The 22,071-nt window shown below is 43.6% G+C and overlaps 1 protein-coding gene across 6 annotated transcripts in view; it reads left to right on the top strand.

Moving 5' to 3' along the window:
* Nucleotides 1-22,071, top strand: part of rasgrp3 (RAS guanyl releasing protein 3 (calcium and DAG-regulated)) — a 145,503-nt gene that overhangs the window by 68,220 nt on the left and 55,212 nt on the right. For all 6 annotated transcript variants that reach the window (XM_043695504.1, XM_043695506.1, XM_043695507.1 and 3 more), the window contains exons 3-4: nucleotides 16,197-16,299; nucleotides 19,295-19,357. In XM_043695504.1, coding sequence (XP_043551439.1) covers nucleotides 16,197-16,299; nucleotides 19,295-19,357 — 166 coding nt within the window. The remainder of the gene's footprint in view (nucleotides 1-16,196; nucleotides 16,300-19,294; nucleotides 19,358-22,071) is intronic.

Raw genomic sequence — 22,071 nt, 5'->3', positions numbered from 1 at the left:
TTTGGTTTCAGTGGCGACAGAGAGACTTTCAGTGAAAACCTTTTGCGAAAATGATCCTAATTTCTTTTTAGAGTAAATAAAACAGCATTCTCATTTAGGCCGGTATCTGTCTTCTACCAGACAATTGGCCTGACATTAGCAAACCATTGTATGAGTAGCCATTCAGTCTGATCCTCCTTTCAACCTGGACCTTCTTAATTCCGAACAATCCCCTGAATTTTATACATACTGCTCCCTCTTCTTTTTTGTTTTCAGTTTACTTTCAGGTTTTGTTTTCATTTTCTTAGCTGGTTTATTTGATCCTTTGAACTGGGTCTACCATTCCATAAGATCCCAGCTCACTTTCTATTTTGACTCCATTGTCCCACCCCATCCCTGGATTGCCCTATTCAGGCTGTCTCTTCCCCCATAAGATTTATCTCTGTTTATCATCAAGAAGCACTTTAAGGGCTGATGTATAAGGTGGTTACGATAATGGAATAAAATGGGGGGTGGGGGCAGGGAGGAGTGCAGCATGTTCTGATCCCTCAGTTTCTTTGACTTGTGTTGAATCAGGAGTTTGCACGTTCTCCCTGTGTCTGCGTGGGTTTCCTCCAGGTACTCCAGTTTTCTCCCACAGTCCAAAGATGTGCAGGTCAAGTGAATTGGCCATGCTAAATTGCCCAAAGTGTTAGGTGCATTAGTTAGAGGGGGGGTGAGTTGCTCTTTTGGAGGGTCGTATGGACTTGTTGGGCCAAAGGGCCTGTTTCCATTCTGTAGGGAAACTAATCTAAAAAAAAGCACAATTCTATGACCAGTCCGTGTCAGTGCTTCCTGCTCCAGTGTTGAACGATGAGCTGTGACATGTCCTTGTGGCCACAATAAGGGGAGTCATTTCTTCAGAAGAGATCACTATTGTCTTGGGGGGGTTGGTGAGGAGCAGGCCCATTTGAAGTTAAGGCAGGATGTAAGAAGAATATTCCCAAAGTAAATTAGATGCACCCTTCACTCTGGACAAAGTGAGATTGGTTTTGCAGTGGACTCTATTTAATGCCGTCTTTTCTTTAAACAAAACAACTGAGGTTGTTTCCCGTTAGCGCAATAGTAAATGAAACCCAAAGGAGCACTCAGTGCTCTTTTATCAGACGTATCTCCTTTCCTTTTTTTGTGTGTGATTTTGATCAAGGATTAGATATTGTTCAGAGTATTGGGGACCTGGTTAATCTTCAAATTAGTGCTGTAGGACCATTTGCGCTGACCTAGGAGAGCAGATGGGGAGCCACTGTCTAACATCTCATTCTAATGCTAGCACATCTAACAGTGTAGCACTCCCTCAATATTGACACTGGAAGGCCAGGCTGGATTTTTTTGTTTAAAGGATCATTTGAATTCAGAACCTTGTGAGTCAGAGGCACGAGGGCTACCAACTAACAGCCAGCTAATACCTATGAAGATGTTATAAAAATGCAAACAATTTTTCCTTTAGTTTCATTTCTGCATGCTTTCAACACCTATCAAGTAGAAGAGAACAGTTAATGAGCCTTAGATGGATTAAGAAGGAGTACAAGGGTAGGGAATTATACTCAGCTTGGTTAAGATAACAGCTAGCCCACAGCAGGAGCATTGTTCAGTTCTGGGTACCACCCCACTGGAAGCCTGTGAATCCATTGGAGAGAGTGCACATGAGGTTTACAAGAATGGTTCCAGGGATGAGGAGCTTCAGTTATGAGGATAGATTGGAAAAACAGGGACTGTTCTCCTTGGAGAAGTGATTTTTATTGAAGTTTTTAAAATCATACGAAATTTGCACAGAGGAAAAGCAAACAACTGGTCTCATTTGTAAATGGATCAAGAACAAGATTTCACAGATTTAAACTCTTTTGCAGTAGAATGAAATGGAATGTGAGACGAACCTTGTTCGTGTAGCAAGGAGTTTGGGCATGGAATGTAGTTGAGGGACTTGAAATCTCAAGTACAGAGCTCAACTGTGGATTTTGGAATATTGTCTATTCCTCCTAAAGATGCCAGTGGTTTCAATTACTGTACAAACATCCTTGCGCACATGATGTTATTGTGAAAACAAGCCTCTAAACACCAGCTGCATGAGGACATTTATCGGCACAAGCTGCTAAATAGGAAACAAGTCAGCAATTGTTCCTGCCTACACAACAAGCCTGTCTTCAAGACTCTCAGCTTGAGCAACCAGTCAATGATCACAGAATTGTTAGAATACAGAAAGCAGCCGTTCGGTCCATCGCATCTTCACCAGTCCTCCAAATGGGCATTATGACTTAGTGCCATGCTCCCACCCTTTCTCTGTAACTCTACACATTAGAGACTTATTGAAATTGAAACAATGCCATTTAGAAAGCTCAACTGAATTTGTTTCCTCCATGCTGTCAACCCTCCCTATCTCTCTAACTTCCCCCAGCCATTCTGGACCCTTTAACATCTCCAACTTTAATTGCTCCACCATTGCTGCCTGGTTTCTAATCTCTTCAATCCCTATCCTCCCCTTATCCTTACTTCGCTTTCCCCCTTTAAGCCATTCGTTCAAACTTTGACCAAGCTTTTGGTCATCTCTCCTGATATGCCCTAATGTCACTCAGCATCAAATTTTGTCTTTCAATGGTACACTCCTACTCTTATTTCTTTTATACTTAAGTTGTTATAAAGTGAAGGACCAGAGATCATAGAATCATAGAGATGTATAGCATGGAAACAGACCGTTTGGTCCAACATGTCCATGCCGACCAGATATCCCAACTAATCTAATCCCACCTGCCAGCACCGGGCCCATATCCCTCCAACCCTTCCTATTTATATACCCATCCAAATGCCTCTTAAATATTGCAATTGTACCAGCCTCCACCACTTCCTCTGGCAGTTCATTCCATACACGTACCACCCTCTGTGTGAAAAAGTTGCCTCTTTTATATCTTTCCCCTCTCATCCTAAACCTATGCCCTCTAGTTCTGGACTCCCCCACCACAGGGAAAAGACTTTGTCTATCTACCCTATCCTTGCCCCTCATAATTTTGTAAACCTCTATAAGGTCACCCCTCAGCCTCCGACGCTCCAGGGAAAACAGCCCCAGCCTGTTCAGCCTCTCCCTGTAGCTCAGACCTACCAACCCTGGCAACATCCTTGTAAATCTTGTCTGAACCCTTACAAGTTTCACAACATCTTTCTGATAGGAAGGAGACCAGAATTGCACACAATATTCCAACATTGGCCTAACCAATGTCCTGTACAGTCACAACATGACTTCCCAACTCCTGTACTCATGAGTGGAAGGGGTGAGAATAGGGATGTTGGATACGCACAGCATAGTTGGGACCAAAATGTGGCCTATGATGTTTTCTTGATCTTGGGAAGGTAATGTTGGAGGAGATCAGCATGGAGCAGGATTTCATCAGTTGTTGTGTTTTTTTAAAATTCCGGCACAAGATGTAGGTGCTGCAGGCCAGGTGAACATTTATTGCCCATCCTTAATTACCCTTGAGCTGATGGGGTCACATTCAGCAATAGCTGGGAAGATACATTGAAGAAGTTGGGACTGTTACCCTTGGAGAGAATGTTACTGAGAAGAGATCTGATCAGTTTCCAAAATCGGGAGTGGGCTGTGTAGACAAGATGGGGAGAAGCTGTTCCCACTTGTAAAAGAAGGAGATTGAAAATGGTGTGTACACATCAGGGTCTGGAATGCACCCCTGGAGATGAGGTGGAGGCAGGTCCCATTCAGGCTTTCACCAGGACATTGGATGGTTTGGGTAGAAATGGTGGGAAAAGCAGAAGATTAGCTGTAGGTAATATAAGCAGTGCAGGCACAGTGGGCCGGATGGCCTCCTTCTACTCTGTAATGATTCTCCGCAGAGGGTGAAACATAGAAATAATGGATGCCATGTGTGAAGCTTAAGTCAGGATCTAGCAGCTTAGCAAATTTGTGCACCAGTGATTTGAAGCTGTGCGAGTTGCTGGGGAGAGTTGTGGAATCCGTGGTAAGAATGGAGGATTCTTTCCGCTGGCTTTAGGTTGCCAGAGTTAATGTCTTGATGTTGGACGTGTGATTTGACAGTGCAATGTAGCAGTAAAGGTGGTGGCTGGAAGGTACACCTGGGAAGCATAAGCATAGACCAGAAAGCTGTAGCCCATTTAGACATCGCTAAGGAGCAATGTGTAAGGGTGAAGGGAATTCGGGGAAACACTGATTTTGCCATTCTGAAGAAGCCATTGCCGGAGGTCTGTTGTCACAACCGAAACAGGAGCAGAACCAAGCAGTCCAACAGATATAGCCCACAAAGGAGGAATAACAGAAGAGAATGAGTTCTTTAACCATGTTGTTACGGTGTGAGCAAGAAGGCCAAGTACACGTTAACATCCTGCTGGGTCATTCACCAAGGATACCATGAGTCACGTTTTCTTTCCTCTGGATTTAGTTTGATAATGAGGACAAAGCAGAAACTGGATTTCAGGTTGGAAACAGGAAGGTGAGTGTATGGAGCTTGATTGCAGTGACATATTCAGCTTTAGAAGAAGCTGAGAAGCTGGCCGACAACTGGTTATAGGAGTGGAGTTAACAAATTACCTCAAGGCAGGAAAATCCCTGATCGGAAATCAGCAACTTAGAAAGTTTGTTTTGTAACTGAACTGTTGAGTTTGATGACAGAAATTAGTCATTGTGTATTCAATAAGACACCAGTCTCTCTGTATACTTAAGCTTCCCCATAGCAAGGCAGAGTAAGACCCAGTTCCTCAGCCCCAGTTTGTTCATTAAAAGCTGATGGTTGTTGGGGTATTTTGGCTAATGAACAAGAAATTCCAACTTGTACTGCTGCCTTCCAAAGAAGGTGAGCAAGAGAGAAGAGATCTCATCAGCAACATTGGTGCAGTTATGCCCTCGTGTAATTTGGATTTTAATCATTAGTTGACGAGAGGATCAGGTTTTACTTTTGTTTGGGTCCAAACACGGGTTGAAGAACAGCAACTTCCTTTGGCTGTGCTGGAACTGTGCTAGGAAAGTGCCCATTGTTTTTTTGTCCAAGGACATGAAACAGGGAGCCTGCTTCACCACTCTGTAAAAATCTACCAGAATGGAGAAAAATCTACTGGACACCACAACTGCACCTCCATTTTTTTAGATTCGTTTGGTGTTTAAAATGGCAACCGAGGAACATCCCAACCCCCACCAAGTTAGCAATCTATCTGTGTTTTAGCAGCCAGGAGGCTACTACAATTACAATAACATTCTGTTAAATTTGCCTACTGCTTTTTCAGCAATTTCTTTTTTTTTTCAACCCAACCTCCCACCAAGTGGCCAATGGTGTGCCTTTTCTATTTGGCTGGAACCTATACTCTCCCCAAAAAAACGAAAAATTCACTCACATTCCTCCATTACAGATCTTGTTCTCGCCTGATTGCTCAGTTAGAGTGTGACTGATGTTCTACCTCAACATAATTTTCCTGCTCCATCCCCATACCCGTTGATGCCTTTAATGTCTAGTAATCCATCAATTTCTAACTTGAAAATATTTGATGACTGAACCTCCACTGCTCTTTGGGGCAGAGAATGCATAAGATTTACCTCTTCTGTGTGTAGAAATGCCATCTTACCTCAGTCCTAAGTACCTTATGAGAGCAAATGCCCCCGGCTGTAGATCCTCCCCAGCCAAGGGAAGCCTTCTTCCTGCATCCAACCTGTTGAACCCTGTCAAAGTCCTGTATGTCTCAATGAGATCCCTTCTTGCTCTTCCAAAGCCTAGAGAACCACAAGCCAGTCTCCTCGATCTCTCTTCGTAGGGTAAACCCACCATCCCAGGGAGCAGTCCAATGAACATTTGTTGTACTCCCTCTGCAGCGAATATATCCTTCCTCCTGAAAGGAGACCACAACTAACCTTCATATTTCTGATGGAGTCCCACCAATGTGCTATAATGCCTTTCATCATCTTGTAAGCTGGAATATTCCAGATTTCAACAATCCTGTTTGGAGTGAAAGCATCCTTCTTCATCTCTCCCTTGATGTTTTGGAAGTGATTTTACCGTTATCTCCTCTTCTTATTGATCCATTTGCCAAAGGGAATGTTTTCTCTCAGTTGAGTAACGATGTAACAATACTGCAGAGGAGGAATTTCTGGACCATATGTGAGTTGATTTTCTGGATGATTATGTTGAGGAACCAACCAGAGAACTGGCATCATAGACTAAGTATTACAAAATGAGAAGTAAATAATTGGCATCCTGGTTGTCAAGGCCCCTTCGAGAAGAGTAACCATAATATGATCGAATTCTTCATTAAGGTGGTGAGTGATGTAGTTGATTCTGAGACTAGGGTCCTGAATTTAAGGGTTTGAGGCATGAGTGGCTAGGATATAATGGGGATGTTACTTAAAGGGATGATGGTAGACAGCCAATGGCAAACATTTAAAAAGTGTATGGAGGAACGGCAACAATTCTTTATTCCTGTCTGGCACAAAACTGAAACTGGCAAGGTGGCTCAACCATGACGAACAAGGCAATTTTAAGGATAGTATTAAATCCAAGGAAGGGGCATACATATTGGCCAAAATAAAAACAACAGACCTGAGGATTGGGTGCAGTTTAGGACGACAAAGAGATTGACTAAGAGGAGGGAAATAGAGTTAGAAGAGTAAAATTGTGGTAACATACAAATTGATTGTAAAAGCTTCTATTTGTATGTGAAGAGAAAAAGGTTTGTTAAGTGAAATGTAGGTTACTTTCAGTTGGAAACAGGGGTATTTACAATAGGGGATGGGCAAAGAGATTGCTGATCCATAAGGTAGCACTTTGCTTTTGTCTCCACAAACGAGGACACAAGGAATGTTGCAAATACATTGGGGAACACTGGGTCTCAAGGAGAAGAAAGAATGGAAGGAAATCAGGATTAGTAGGGAAATGCCGTTGGGCAAATTGATGGGATTAAAGGCTAATAAATCCCCAGGGTCTGATAGTCTGTATCCCAGAGTACTTAAGGAAGTAGGCCTAGAAATATAAGATGTATTGGTGATGATTTTCAAGAGTCCACAGACTCTGCAACAGTTTCTATTGATTGGAAGGGAGCCAATATAACCCTGCTCTTTAACAAAAAGTGGTAGAGAAGAAGAGGGAATTATGAGTTGACATTGGTAGTCGGGAGAATGCTAGAGTCCGTTATAAAAGATTTAATAGCAGAGCTCTTGGAAAACAGTGACAGGATCTGACAGAGTCAGCACGGATTTACAAAAAGGAATTCGTGCTTTTCAACCTTTCCGGTACTGTTCAGAGAGTTGATAAGTAGGAGACCCAGAGAATATGGTTCACTTGAACTTTCAGAAGGATCTTGTTAAGGTCCCACAAAGGAGATTGGCAGGTAAAATTAAAGCACATGGGACTGGGGGCTGTGTACTGACAAGAATAGAGGGCAAGTTGGCAGACAGGGCCCCAAGAGTGGGAATACATAGTGGGAGTCAGTGACTAGTGAGGTATGGCAGGAACCAGTGTTTGGACTTCAACTACTGATAATATATATTTGATGATTCAAATGAAGGCACTAATGTAATATCTCCAAGTTTGCAGACAACACAAAGCTGATGAGTTGGGAGGGAAGGTGAGTTGTGAGGAGGATGCAGATATGCTTCAGTGTTATTTGGACAAGTTGAGTAAGTGGGTAAATAAATGACAGATGAAGGATAATGTGGATGAATGTGAGGTTATCCATTTTGGCAGCAAAAAAGAGGAAGGCAGATTATTATCTGAATGGCAATAAATTGGGGGAGGGGATGATACAACAAGATGTGGGTGTCCTTGTACATCAATTGCTGAAAGTAAACATTTAGGTGCAGAGGGCTGTGATAAAGGCAAATGATATGTTGATCAGAGAGGATTCAAGTGCAGGAGCAGGAGTGTCTTATTGCAATTGGACAGGGTCTTGATGAGCTCATATTTGGAGTATTGTGTGCAGTTTTGGTCCCTTTATCTGCAGAAGGATGTTCTGGCTCTGGAGGGAGTGCAGTGAAAGTTTACCAGACTGTTTCCTGGGTTAGCAGGACTGACAGTTCAAGAACAGCTTCACCCCTGCTGTTATTAGACTTCTGACTGGACATGTTAAAATTCATGTTGATCTCGCTCTTAGCTTACCTTCTCTGCAACTATAACTATAACATGCATTTTGTTTGGTATGATCTGGCTGTAGTGCACACAAAACAAAACTTTTCACTGTACCTAGGTACATGTGACATCAGTATGTCAAATCAAATCAAACAAAAACATGTGAACAGAGACTGGATCAATTTGAACAATGGGATGGCACAGTGACAAGTTGGTTAGTAGTAATGCTTCATAGCAGCAGGGATCTGGGTTCGATTCCACCTTTGGGCAACTGTCTGTGTGGAGTTTGCACATTCTCTCCGTGTCTGCGTGGGTTTCCTCTGAGTGTTCTGATTTCCTCCCACAGTTCAAAGATGTGCAGGTTAGATGGAATGGCCATGCTAAATTGCCCATGATGTCCAGGGATGTGCAGGCTAGATTGGTTAGGCATGGGAAATACAGTGATAAGGTAGGGGCTCCCTCACCTTCTACCTCTTCAGTCCTGTTGTCCTGTCCCGCACCCCTACCCCCCTGTCATTGGTATAAATGCCATCCTTTCCCAGCTGCTATCCATTCTAGAAAAGGCTCACTGAACTCAAAATATTAGCATTGTTTTCTCTCCACAGATGCTTCCAGACCTGCTGAGTTTCTCCAGCAATTTCTGTTTTTATTTCAGATCTTCAGCATCCAAAGTTTTTTTTTATTATACCCATGGGAGTTTAGAAAAATGAAGGGAGTGCATCTCATGGAATGTTATAAAATTCTAAAAGAACGAGATAAGATAAACGCAGGAAGGATGTTCTGGCGGACTAGAGAATCCAGAACCTACGCTCACAGTCTAAAGGTATGGGGTTGGCTGTCTAGGACTGAGATGAGGAGAGATTCCTTCACCCAGAGAGTGGTGAGCCTGTGGAATTCACTGACACAGAAAGAGGTTGAGACAAAAACATTGTACGTTTTCAAGAAGGTGTTCAAAAGGTGGGAACAGGGTACTGCGTTAGATGATCAGCCACCATATTGTTCCTGTTTCCAATGTTTCAATGTTTGTTTCTGTACAAACTTCTTCTCACTTTCAACACATCTACCCGATCACCTGTGAATTATTCCAAAGAGAAAAATATCCAAATGTTTCCAAGTTCCCCTCACAACTGGAGTTCTTCATTTGTGGTAACATCCTGTTAAACCTATATATCTTGGCTGGAATGTGTTCACCCAAATTGTCCACAATATTCTTGGCAGAGGCATATTGAGGTCATGAGCAGTGGTGAATTCCAGTCTACGGTCATCTTTGGAGGAGGGTGGGTGCTGTTAGAGTATCCGCATTGCTGATGGAACACTCCTTGATGCCAGAGTTACCTGCTGTTCTTGACGATTCTAACATGCCTGGCTGAACTCCAATCTTCCATCCTCCACAGACTTTGGCACATCCAAATATCTTCTCCATTCACAATAACTTACACCAGATTTCAATCACCCAGGATCTCAACGTCCACTGTCCTACACCAGCCCACTCTCCCACAAGATTTGAATTTCATAAATCTCAATTTTGTTTGCAAAAGCCTTGATTGCTTTGCTCTTTACAGCTCTCCAAAATCTTTGCACACCTGTGCATCCACTATTTTAAATGCGTTCACCTATTTAGATCATTAAATTTGCCCACATAGCTTGCTTGGCCTATGTCCTTCCTTTAAGAGATTTCTCAAAAAAATCCACTCTTACTTCCAGTTTTTAGCTATCTGTCCTAGTGTTTCATCACGTGGCTCAGCGTCATATTATATGTAGTGCTTGCAGGTGCTATCCTGCACTATAGGCACTATATAAATGCAAACTTTTGTTGCTGATACTTTACGTTGCTCTGAGCAGCGAACAGCTGCACAAAAACAATGTCATTGTTCCATGTGGGACCATCAGTTTGAGATTTTAACTCTTTGAATATTTTTGCCTGCTGCTTCAGTTGATAAAAGTATTACCCCTCAGCAGCAGGATGCTAAATCTCATGTGGTTAATGATTTGACTCCTGGGAAAGTGCACAACAGCTGCTCTTTTAAGTGTTGGCCAATCTGCAGCTGTTTTCCATTTTAAGAGATGTGAAGGCCTCATCTGGAAGTTTCCACACGCCTGGAGTCTTTCAAGAACCCACATATATAATTGGCAGAGTTAGCGCATTTGCAGAAGTGTTTCACCATTGCTTTTGGTTTAATAACCTGCTACAAGGAAAAAACAGTTTACTTTTGGCGTTCTAATTTAGTCTGTTTCTTTTCCCCTTTCTTCTGGTGACTCATGGTCCCACCGGGCTCTGGTACCTAATCTGACTAGTCTTTCTTCATATAGGTACTCAACACACACAACACTGTAGAGATTTCTCTGGCAATGCAAAATGTGGAGTAACATGCTACCTACACCACAATACTTTGGGGCTGCACCTCCGTCAAAGTATATGGTGAGGGGGAGTGGTTGGGGGTGAAGGGGAGCGGTGGAGGGGGATGGGTGAGGGCCAGGTGTGTGGGGAGTGATGATAGTGTCAGAAACATTACCCGACTGAATGGGTAACGATGTTCTTTTAACCAGCCAATGCAGGCATGATGGGCTGAATGGCCTCTTTCAGTACCAACCCACTACTATGATCTGTGAATTTTGTCATGGCTTGTATCAGCAAGCAATCACAAGCAGGGAGACTGACTGACTTATTTTTCCTTTTACTCCTCTAGTAGACATTGTTATGTCCACACTGTCACCATTGAGGAGTAAGGGCTGAAATTTTCACCTTGGGATCAGGGCCTTGATATTGGGAGCATTTCCAAGTCTTGACCACTACATCACCTTGGCATCCAATCACTGTGGTGTTCATCAGTGGCTCAGTGGTTAACACTGCTGCCTCACAGCACCTGGGACCCAGGTTTGATTCCAGCCTCGGGTGATTGTCTGTATGGAGTTTGCACATTCTCTCCATGTCTGCATGGGTTTCCTCCCATAGTCCAAAGCTGCACAGGTTAGGTGAATTGGCTGTGCTAAATTGCTCATAGTGTTAGGTGCATTAGTCAGAGGGAAGTGGGTCTGGGTGTGTTTCTCTTCGGAGGGTCACTGTAGACTGTTTGGCCCATATGGCGTGTTTCCACACTGTAGGTAATCTAATCTAATAAAGCTGTTCTGTATTTGATTGTGTGCATCTGGTCATGGTACTTGATTAGTTATGCCTGGGTGTGAGCTCAGCGCAAAGTAAATAGACACTGCAGCAACTACTGCTGGGGTTCATGTAAACCTGTGGGTGCAGAAAATTTGGTGTTTGCAGAGATGTTTTAAAATCCTTGTCAAACATGTTGCGCAGTGAGAAACTAGTGTCATCTCTGAATTGCAACAATGAGTGACTCCATTTTGGAAAAGGCAGCCAATAAGGAGGGTCGGCGTGCTTTCATTGGTCATTGAGGCCTTCCAGCCTTGAGAGAGCTGCAGCCCCATTCTTGAGTTGGGCGCTGTTGAGACAGGGAGGGAAAGATGCGACTTCAAGATGGCGGCTTTCTCCAAACATACTTCATCTTTCAAAACAAAGTGTGACTACAGTGCGTGACTGCCATTATGGAGGTGATTAAATGAGTGCCATAGAGACATAGTGATGTACAGCATGGAAACAGACCCTTCGGTCCAACCCATCCACGCTGACCAGATATCCCAACCCAATCTAGTACCACCTGCCAGCTCCCGGCCCATATCCCTCCAAACCCTTCCTATTTCATATACCCATCCAAATGCCTTTTAAATGTTGCAATTGTACCAGCCTCCACCACTTCCTCTAGCAACTCATTCCATACACGTACCACCCTCTGTGTGAAAAGGTTGCTCTTTAGGTCTCTTTTATATCTTTCCCCTCTCACCCTAAACCTATGCCCTCTAGCTCTGGACTCTCCGATCCCAGGGAAAGGACTTTGTCTATTTATCCTATCCATGCCCCTCATGATTTTGTAAGCGTCTATATGGTCACCCCTCAACCTCTGATGCTTCAGGGAAAACAGCCCCAGCGTGTTCAGCCTCTCCCTATAGCTCAAATCCTCCAATCCTGGCAACTTCCTTGTAAATCTTTTCTGAACCTTTCAAGTTTCACAACATCTTTCCGATAGGAAGGAGACCAGAATTTCTTGCAATATTCCAACAGTGGCCTAACCAATGTCCTGTTCAGCAGCAACATGACCTCCCAACTCCTGTACTCAATACTCTGACCAATAAAAGAAAGCATACTGAATGCCTTCTTCACTATCCTATCTACCTGTGACTCCACTTTCAAGGAGCTATGAACCTGCACTCCAAGGTCTCTTTGTTCAGCAACACTCCCTAGGACCTTACCATGAAGTGTATAAGTCCTGCTAAGAATTGCTTTCCCAAAATGCAGCACCTCACATTTATCTAAATTAAACTCCATCTGCCACTTCTCAGCCCATTGGCCCATCTGGTCAAGATCCTGCTGTAATCTGAGGTAACCCTCTTTGCTGTCCACTACACCTCCAACTTTGGTCTCATCTGCAAACTTACTAACTATACCTCTTACCCTCACATCCAAATCATTTTTGTAAATGACAAAAAGTAGTGGACCCAGCACCGATCCTTGTGGCACTCCACTGGTCACAGGCCTCCAGTCTGAAAAACAACCCTTCACTACCACCCTCTGTCTTCTACCTATGAGCCAGTTCTGTATCCAAATGGCTAGTTCTCTCTGTATTCCATGAGATCTAACCTTGCTAACCAGTCTCCCATGGGCCTTACTGAAGTCCATATAGATCACTGCCTCCAGTAGGCTATGATAGATAGGCAGGAGGCTGGAAGAACACAGCATTCCAGGCAGCATCAGGAGGTGGAAAAGTCAATGTTTTAGGTGTAACCCTTCTTCAGGACTGGTGGTGGATGCAGGAGAAGTTGCACTTAAAGGGGGTGGAGGGGGTAGGTTACTGATGTGGGGATAGTTGAAGACAGGTAGAGGGTACAACCTAGTTGGTCAATGGGCGGAATTAATCCTGTTGGTGGTAGGGAAGAGTAGAAGGGAGGGGAAGGGGCTGGGAAGGGAGTCTGGGAATGGGAAGGGAGGTTATTTGCAATTGGAGAACTCAATATTGAGTCCTTCAGGCTGTAGGCTGCCTAGGTGAAAGATGAAGTGTTGTTCGTCCAATTTGTGGTGTGGTTCATTGTGGCCATGGAGGAGGCCAAGGATGGTTATGTCAGAAAGGGAGTAGGAAGGGGAATCGAAATGGGTGGTGACTGGGAGGTCAGGTTGGCCCCTCGGGCCCGGCTGCAATGTTCGGTGAACCGTTCCCTAAGTTTACAGTCAGCATGTCCAGGCCTTGGGACAAATCCAGTTGGCATCAAAACATTGGCCAAAATGGTTCTTTACTGGTTTCAGTATCTTACCCACTGCCTGCTGCAGGTAGCCATCACATGGCCAACCTGGAGTCTGTGAAAGTAGACTGGAGACCAGAATGTGCTGACAAACTGACACAGTGCTGTCCAGTCCTAATCTTCTGTGCCTCCCAACTCTGACATCATTTGAAATGTTGCCCCATGACTCACCCTCACACCTAGAAATGCTGGTCAAGGGGGGAATGATCATAAATCATTTGTTTTGCTTAGCAACATGAACATTCAGCCTTTGTGCACGCTAGGATTAAACTTACAGCTGTGATTGATATCCATCTTCTGTTTATATCACCCTCACTCTCTACAGATTGGCCCTGGCATCTGGACCACACCTATTCCTTTCTTTCTGTGTGAATGTGGTAAAGCTCAGTAACATGTTGTTGCCAATCCTTCTCCAATGTTTATGTGCGAGTTTCAGCAAAGTTTATGTACTCCTCAGAGCACTTGACCTTTGGAGTTTAATGGTGGCCTTTGGAAATGGCGAGTCAACTGAATTGCGAGCTGACCAATATATTTACGGTGGATAGCAATGTTTGACATCCAGTCATGAAGTAAACATGTGCAGGCCTCCAGTGTATCCATTGGTATTCAGGCATAGTTGTGCACAGAACGTAATTTTGTACATTAAATCTGCTCCGTTCTTCATGAGGTCACTACCAAGGACTTCAGTGTTAGTGAGTTGTAAATACTGTTGTCTTTGATACTGCTTCACCACTTTGTAAAAATCTTTCCTTCATTAACATATACCTTAGCTGGAAACTCCCAAGGGTTTTAAGACAGTCATTCCCAACTTTTTCAGTTATACAGCATGCTTCAATGAAACAAAGGATTCCACGACACACCCATTTTTTTGAGCTGCATTGATTGCTTATAAATGTCAGTTATTTGCATTTACTATGGTTGCAGTCTTACTCGAGAGGTTGCAACACAGAGCATACAACAAGCTAAAGAAGGATCATAAGCATTAAGATTAATAGGGCAGCATGGTGGCTTAGTGGTTAGCACTACTGTTTCCTTGTGCGAGGGACCTGCGTTTGATTCCTCCCTAGGATTATCCGTGTGGAGTTTGTACATTCTCCCCATGTCTGCATTGGTTTCCTCCCACAGTGCAGATTAGGTGGATTGGCTTTGGTTGTCAATAGTGTCTGGGCTAGGTGGATTGGGAGGGATGCTTCGTGGAATTAATGGCCTGCTTCTATGGGATTCTAATATTTAGTTTTCATAATGGCACATTTTCAAAATCTGCCCAACTCAACTATTCATGGACCTAAATCTGTTCCACACGCTGAACTGAACCGATACATAATAAACATTCCAGTAGAACCTCGATTATCCGAACATCAATTAGCCGAACAAGATCTCAAGGTCCCATAAAAACAGCATTAGGCAATTCAGCATCCAGTTATCAGTCAAACAATGCATTGCTGGATAACCGAGAAATGCTCGGATAACTGGCACTCATAAATTATTATTGTTCATTTACGATCAGATCGATTATCCGAACGATCAGTTATCCGAACAAAATACTCACCGCTCATCTTGTTTGGATAATCAAGGTTATACTGTAAATGGAACAGAGCAGAACATCAAGTTGAGTAAATTGCAGTTTAGAGGGAAACCTGGGGTGTGCAGACCCTTTTGATCGAGGGAGCAATTGATGAGAGGGCCAAGGAAAATCTTGTTCCTGACAAGCGCTCCCTCCAGTTTAGTTTGTCTCATTTTAACAAAAAGCATGCAAGCACAGTTTCTTGGGCTCTAGTTTAAACTATCCATGAGATCTTAAATTTCTCCCTGGCCTGCACATTTAGAATAGTTGTGCGTTTTCAGACTTGAGAGATCGATACCTCACTTTTAATTTGACGATTAATTTTCGCGAGTTTTGGTTTCTGTTTTTGTTTAAATTGTTTAAGATGAACATGGAATTTCCTTAACAAAAACAGAAATTAGTGGAAAAACTCAGCAAGTCCAGCAGCATCTGTGGAGAGAAAGAAGTGTTAACGTTTTGGGTCCCGCTGACTCCTCTTCAGAACTGGACCTGCAACATTAACTCTGATTTAATGTTGCAATTTTCAGCAATTTCTGTTTCTGTTTCTGCTTCTGATTTCCAGAATCCACAGTTCTTCTGTTTATTTTGTGTAGAATTTCCACACCTTTGTACAGAATTTCACGACACACTTGGACAATTCTGACAACATACCAGTTGCCACGGCACATTGGTTGAAAGCTGCTGGTTTAGTGAGTGCTGGTACGAGGAAAGAAAGGTTGAGAAAGCAACATGGAAGTCATTGAGGTGCTGGATAGCTACACACATCAACCACTCTCTCTGCGTAAAAAATGTTACCCCTCATAACTTTTTAAAAATTCTTTCTCCTCTCACCTTAAAAATATGCCTCCCAGTTTTGAAATCTCCCACCCGAGGGAAAAGACACCTGCCATTCATCTTATCTGTACGCCTCATGATGTTATAAACCTCTATACGGTCACCCCTCAATCTTGTACACTCCAGTGAATAAAGTCCCAGCCTATCCATTAGTTCTCCCTTTTCACCTTGACCATTGTCACTTGGAGATTGTGGCAACTTTCAAAATGAGGTCCCAATGGGAATAGGTTTGGGGAGCGCAGGCTAATAAGTAAAATTGAAGAAGAAATGAAAGCTGGTGCTAATGAAGGGCCTGTTTTATATTGCCTTGATTGGGAGTTGCGTACTGTGTCTAACCTGTCCTTCTTGATTTCCAGACAATGAAGGGGAGATGACTAACAGTCAGGTGCCAAGGATGGTCCTCCTAATGCATCGATGGTACCTGCCATCTACTGAACTCGCAGGAAAGCTTCTGTTGATATATCCTTTTGGTCCTCTTACACAATTGAACAATCTTCATTTGGAAAAGCCAATAATTGTTTGACTCTCTTTTGGTCACTCACTTAGTCATAGAATCATAGACACAGAGTTTTACTGCACAGAAAGAGGCCCTTCAGCCCATCGTGTTCGTGCTGTTTATCAACCTCCTACCTACTCTTGTCCCGTTTTCCAGCATTTGGCTCATTTATATGTATGCTCTGGTACTTCAAGTAATCATCTATGTAGTTGTTAAATATTGTGATGATTCCTTCTTCTAACACTCTTTTCAGGTAGTCATTTCCAGATATTCATTAACCTCCAGGTGAAAGAATTCTTTCTTAAATCCCCTATATGCCATTTACCTTATATCTATGACCCCTCTTCTTTTTCTAATCCCTCTACTAAAGGGAAATGTTTTTCCCTATCTACCCTATTGATACACTTCATAATTTAGAACATCTCAAACACCATCAGCCTTCTCTGATCTATGGAAATTAAGCCTAGCCTACCTAGTCTCTCTCTTCATTGCTGAATTGTTCCAGCTCAGTCAACGTCCTGGTGAATCTCCTCTACAGCCGCTCTAGTGCAATCATATCATGGTGTGATGACCAGAACTGTATACACCACCTGTGGCCTAGCTGCCATCTTGTACAGCTCCATCATAACCTCCCTCCTCTTATATTCAATTCCTTGACTAATAAAGGCAAGTATCCTATATGCTGCCTTAACCACCCATGCTGTTCCTTTCAAGAATTTGTGGACATGCAAAGGTCCCTTTGACCCTCTGTACTTCCCAGGGTGCTCCCATGCATTCTATACCCCCGTGCCGTGCCAGTTCTCCCACAGTGCATCACTTCACACTTTGCAGCATTAAAATCCATTTGCCATTCTTCTGCCCATCTGGCCAGCCTGCATACATCATCCTGTCATCTGTGGATTGGCTACATATCAGCCATGACCTATCCTCTGGACCGATGACAACTAGGGGACTAGCTTTTCCCTTAGGGCATCATTTCAGCCTGATGGTAGTGGTTTGGAGTGAATGAACCAGCACTATGTGGGAAACATTCACTCTTTCCAGTTTTATCCAGAACAGTCAATTAATGGCCAATGGGCAGGTTTTCCAACCAATTAGAGAGGTGGGCGGTCTCTTGAAGCTGAGGAGACAATCCAAGGCCTTCCAACTTGGAAATTGGGAAAGTCACATTAGCTTTTGACAGATGGTATGAGAAGGTGCTTTAACATAGAAGTCCCCCACCCCTCACTTCTATATTTTAAAAGCTTAACTTAAAACTGGCTTCATGCAGACACTCCCCACTCTGGCACTGGGGTGATGTGCCCCAGTGACAGCCTGCACCATCCAGGCAGAAAGGCCTCCGTGGCATTCAGGGTTTCTCAGTCTGCCAATGCTCCGGGAGGCGGTGATGCACCACCACCCAGAGCCTTAAATGGCCGCTGGGTTAGCTGCCCACTCTGTATGGGCAGTTATTGATGCCCACCTGTCATTCCTGGAGTTAGGTATTAAGCATAGGTTCCAGCCCCATTCTAAATCAGCAAAAGGCAGAGCCTAGCACTGATCTCTAACCCTACTTCACTCTGTCATTGCCTGTACCATTAGTTCGACATTCCTACTCAGTGACTATTGTATTGGAGGCCAAAAAAAAAATATAAACCTCAACTCTCGGAGTCTCCACTGCTATCAGATCAGATTGAACAGTTTTTCTTAACTTATCTTCGCAACTTAATTGGTAGAGGAAACAAAATTTCAAAAAATGTAATCATCTTTTTAAGAAGATGCATTTGATTTAAGAAAGGTCTTGGTGGTGATGCCTGTTTGGTATAGAATACATGTTGTGTAAAAGGGAGCGAAGGGGTGATTAAACTTTTGTGGATTCTCAATACCTCTCTTTGTTAATACTGTCAAGGTGTTCCTGATGTTGATTTTCACCAGTCTAGAGACCAGTCCTGTCAATGTTTAGCACCCCAGGCCTTTAACTCCTGCTGAGCAAGATTGAGAACACCTTCTATATGTGTCAGCAGACATGGAAAAGTACTGTATTCCAAATCGGGGTAAAGTTAAAAGATTATTTAACAGGATTCAGTTGGAGGCTTCCTCTTGATCTTGAAATCAGTAGATTTTCTGAAACAAAGTCAGAAGATGCTGGAGAATCTCAATGGATCTGGCAGCATAAATGGAGAAAGAAGCCAACTTAACGTTTCGAGTCCGGTGTTTTTCTGTTCAAAGAATCATCCTGGGCTCAAAACATTAACTATGTTTCTCTCTCCACGATGCAGCCAGACCTGGTGAGTTTCTCCACCATTCTCTGTACTTATTTCAGATTTACAGCCTTTATTCCAGTCGATTTTCTGATTTGGGGTGTACGCAGACTCTGCTTCACAAAGGCGGGTAATGATGAATGTGAAGAGTGAAGCTTCCTGGTGAAAGGTGAGAGACCTAAAATATTAGCTTTGTCCTTACCCCACAGATGCTGCTGGACCTGCTGAATGTTTCCAGCATTTTTCATTCAATTTCAAATTTCCAGTATCAGTAGACATAGGTTTCGAACTTACTGTGTGAACTGGTGAAAGAAATATCTGTGTTCAAAAATGGCAATTGGAATGTGGGTAGCATTTCTTGCTGTTAAAGGTATTTGAGGTTTCCTATGTGAAACTAGCTTGCTTACCTCCATCTCAGTAGCAGGAGAGAATTCCCTGCAACCTGTTTAATTCTCATTTAAAAAGAAATCTTTCTGCAGAAATCAAAATTAACCATGTCTCGAATCAAGTGTGGCAACCTACTATAAAAGAAAGTGGCTTAAGAGAAAGGCTTGACTAGAAATTACCTCAATCGGTTAGAGTGCAGGCTTTTCTGTTTATAAGTTAAAGGGGAATCAAGCTCGAAGAATTCCTGTGTTAGCTGTCACTGAATCAGTACCCGGAAAGTTAAACAGCATGTGCGAACACAGTGTCAGGCTGTTTTCCTTGACCTTCGAACGTATCGGGAAGCCACCGGTGAAGACTGCGATGCATTTCGACTCAAAATCTGCCACTTAATGAGGTAAGAAGCTGAAATGGCCTCATCTTTAACCGGAGGAAATAAATAGAGGGATCCTTGTGAGAGGGTTATTGGCTCCATGTCGTTACAGTATGCACAATAGCTTCTCTCAGTAGGCCTGAGATGAGAAACCTTGTTTACAGCCTCACAAAGGACATAAGATCTGTGGCTTTCTTCATTTTGCCAAAATGCAGCAAGGGAAGTGTAGGGATCAAGATGAGGTCAACCAGGTGGACCTCATAGAATATGAGTTCCCTGATTGGGGCTGGTAATCTGGTCCAATCAGAGAGCCCAGGCTGACAGATAAGAACAGGCATGTCAGGGGTTCTGTTCAATCTAGGAATTAGCTCAGAGGGAGCTGGGTCAGTGTCTTGTACTCTCCACGTGTAAATAAAGGGTGACTTGGTGATGGTCTTCATGAAGTTATTTCAGGAAGATCCTCAGCTCGCCAATAACTCACCATTCCATCATTTATTCATATGTCAAACAGTAAATATTGGCGGAATGTTTGACACTAGGGAGCCATCAGAATCATCATATCCTGTCTCCGTATGCAGAATGGGGCTGACCTATGTGTTGCTTGGCATCTGCAGTCCTCACTTTTTTTTAGATTAGATTACATTACAGTGTGGAAACAGGCCCTTCGGCCCAACAAGTCCACACCGACCCGCCGAAGCGCAACCCACCCATACCCCTACATTTACCCCTTACCTAATACTACGGGCAATTTAGCATGGCCAATTCACCTGACCTGCACATCTTTGGAGTGTGGGAGGAAACCGGAGCACCCGGAGGAAACCCACGCAGACCCTGGGAGAATGTGCAAACTCCACACCATCAGTCGCCTGAGGCGAGAATTGAACCCGGGTCTCTGGCGCTGTGAGGCAGCAGTGCTAACCACTGTACCACCGTGCCGCCCTTTCTCCTATGTGTTGCTTGGGTCAATGTTATCCATGATTTAGAATGGAGGAGACAGGACTCCCAAAAGACAGAGAGAGAAAGGAACTTTAAAGACGAGGAGACAGAGCAGGGAACAGTCTTTTTCCATTGAAAACTGCATGTCTGGCAGATATGAGCTATGTAGAGAGATTAATCCAATTCCATTTGTTTCTAATTTGTTGATTTACTCACAGCCTTAACTTGTGTGGTCTGAGATAGATATCTGGACAAAGGCATTTAAGCAAGTGGTGCACATGTTTGCCTGAATGATTCTTGTATATTAGTTAGGAGGACGGTATGCCTGGTATTAATGAGTACAGGGAGTTTAATCCAGGAGAAATCCATTAGCCAGGGCATCAAACCTTTGCCAGGTGTATGTCCAGAATTCTGATCAAGACTTCTTGTATCATCCCATTCTCTATGTCAATAGAAATAGCTTCAAATATATGAAGGCTTTCAATAAGTCCATTACAAAGGCAAGGTTTTCACCTAATTGGTTTATCCCTGTTATAGAACATAGAACATAGAAGAATACAGCGCAGTACAGGCCCTTTGGCCCTCGATGTTGCGCCGATCCAAGCCCACCTAACCTATACTAACCCACTATCCTCCATATACCTATCCAATGCCCGCTTAAATGCCCATAAAGAGGGAGAGTCCACCACTGCTACTGGCAGGGCATTCCATGAACTTACGACTCGCTGAGTGAAGAACCTACCCCTAACTTCAGTCCTATATCTACCCCCCCTTAATTTAAAGCTATGCCCCCTCGTAATAGCTGACTCCATACGTGGAAAAAGGTTCTCACGGTCAACCCTATCTAAACCCCTAATCATCAAGTCACCCCTAAACCTTCTTTACTCTAATGAAAACAGCCCCAAGTGTCTCAGTCTATCCTCATACGATCTTCCTTCCATACCAGGCAACATCCTGGTAAACCTCCTCTGCACCCGTTCCAGTGCCTCCACATCCTTCCTATAGTATGGCGACCAAAACTGCACACAATATTCCAGATGCGGCCGCACCAGAGTCTTATACAACTGCATCATGACCTCAGGACTCCGGAACTCAATTCCTCTACCAATAAAAGCCAGTACGCCATATGCCTTCCTCACCGCACTATTTACCTGGGTGGCAACTTTCAGAGATCTGTGTACATGGACACCAAGATCCCTCTGCTCATCCACACTACCAAGTATCCGACCATTAACCCAGTACCCCATCTTTTTGTTATTCTTCCCAAAGTGAATCACATCACACTTAGCTACATTGAATTCCATTTGCCACCTTTCTGCCCAGCTCTGCAGCTTCTCTATATCCTGCTGTAACCTGCCACATCCTTCCTCACTGTCAACAACTCCTCCGACTTTCGTATCATCCGCAAACTTGCTCACCCAACCTTCTAACCCCTCTTCCAGGTCATTTATAAAAATGACAAACAGCAATGGTCCCAAAACAGATCCTTGCGGAACACCGCTAGTAACGGCACTCCATGAAGAAACTTTGCCATCAACTACTACCCTCTGTCTTCTTCCATCCAGCCAATTCCTAATCCAAACCTCCAACTCACCCTCAATGCCATATCTCCGTATTTTCTGCAGTAGCCTACCATGGGGAACCTTATCAAACACCTTACTAAAATCCATATATACCACATCTACCGCTTTACCCTCATCAACCTCCTTCGTCACCTTTTCAAAGAATTCAATAAGGTTTGTGAGGCACGACCTGCCCTCCACAAAACCATGCTGACTAGCCTTGATCACATTATTCCTATC

This window comes from Chiloscyllium plagiosum, chromosome 9, assembly GCF_004010195.1.
Source record: "Chiloscyllium plagiosum isolate BGI_BamShark_2017 chromosome 9, ASM401019v2, whole genome shotgun sequence".
Lineage (NCBI taxonomy): Eukaryota > Metazoa > Chordata > Chondrichthyes > Orectolobiformes > Hemiscylliidae > Chiloscyllium > Chiloscyllium plagiosum.
The sequence above is the reverse complement of the archived record's forward strand: the minus strand, read 5'-3'. Positions and strand labels throughout refer to the sequence as shown.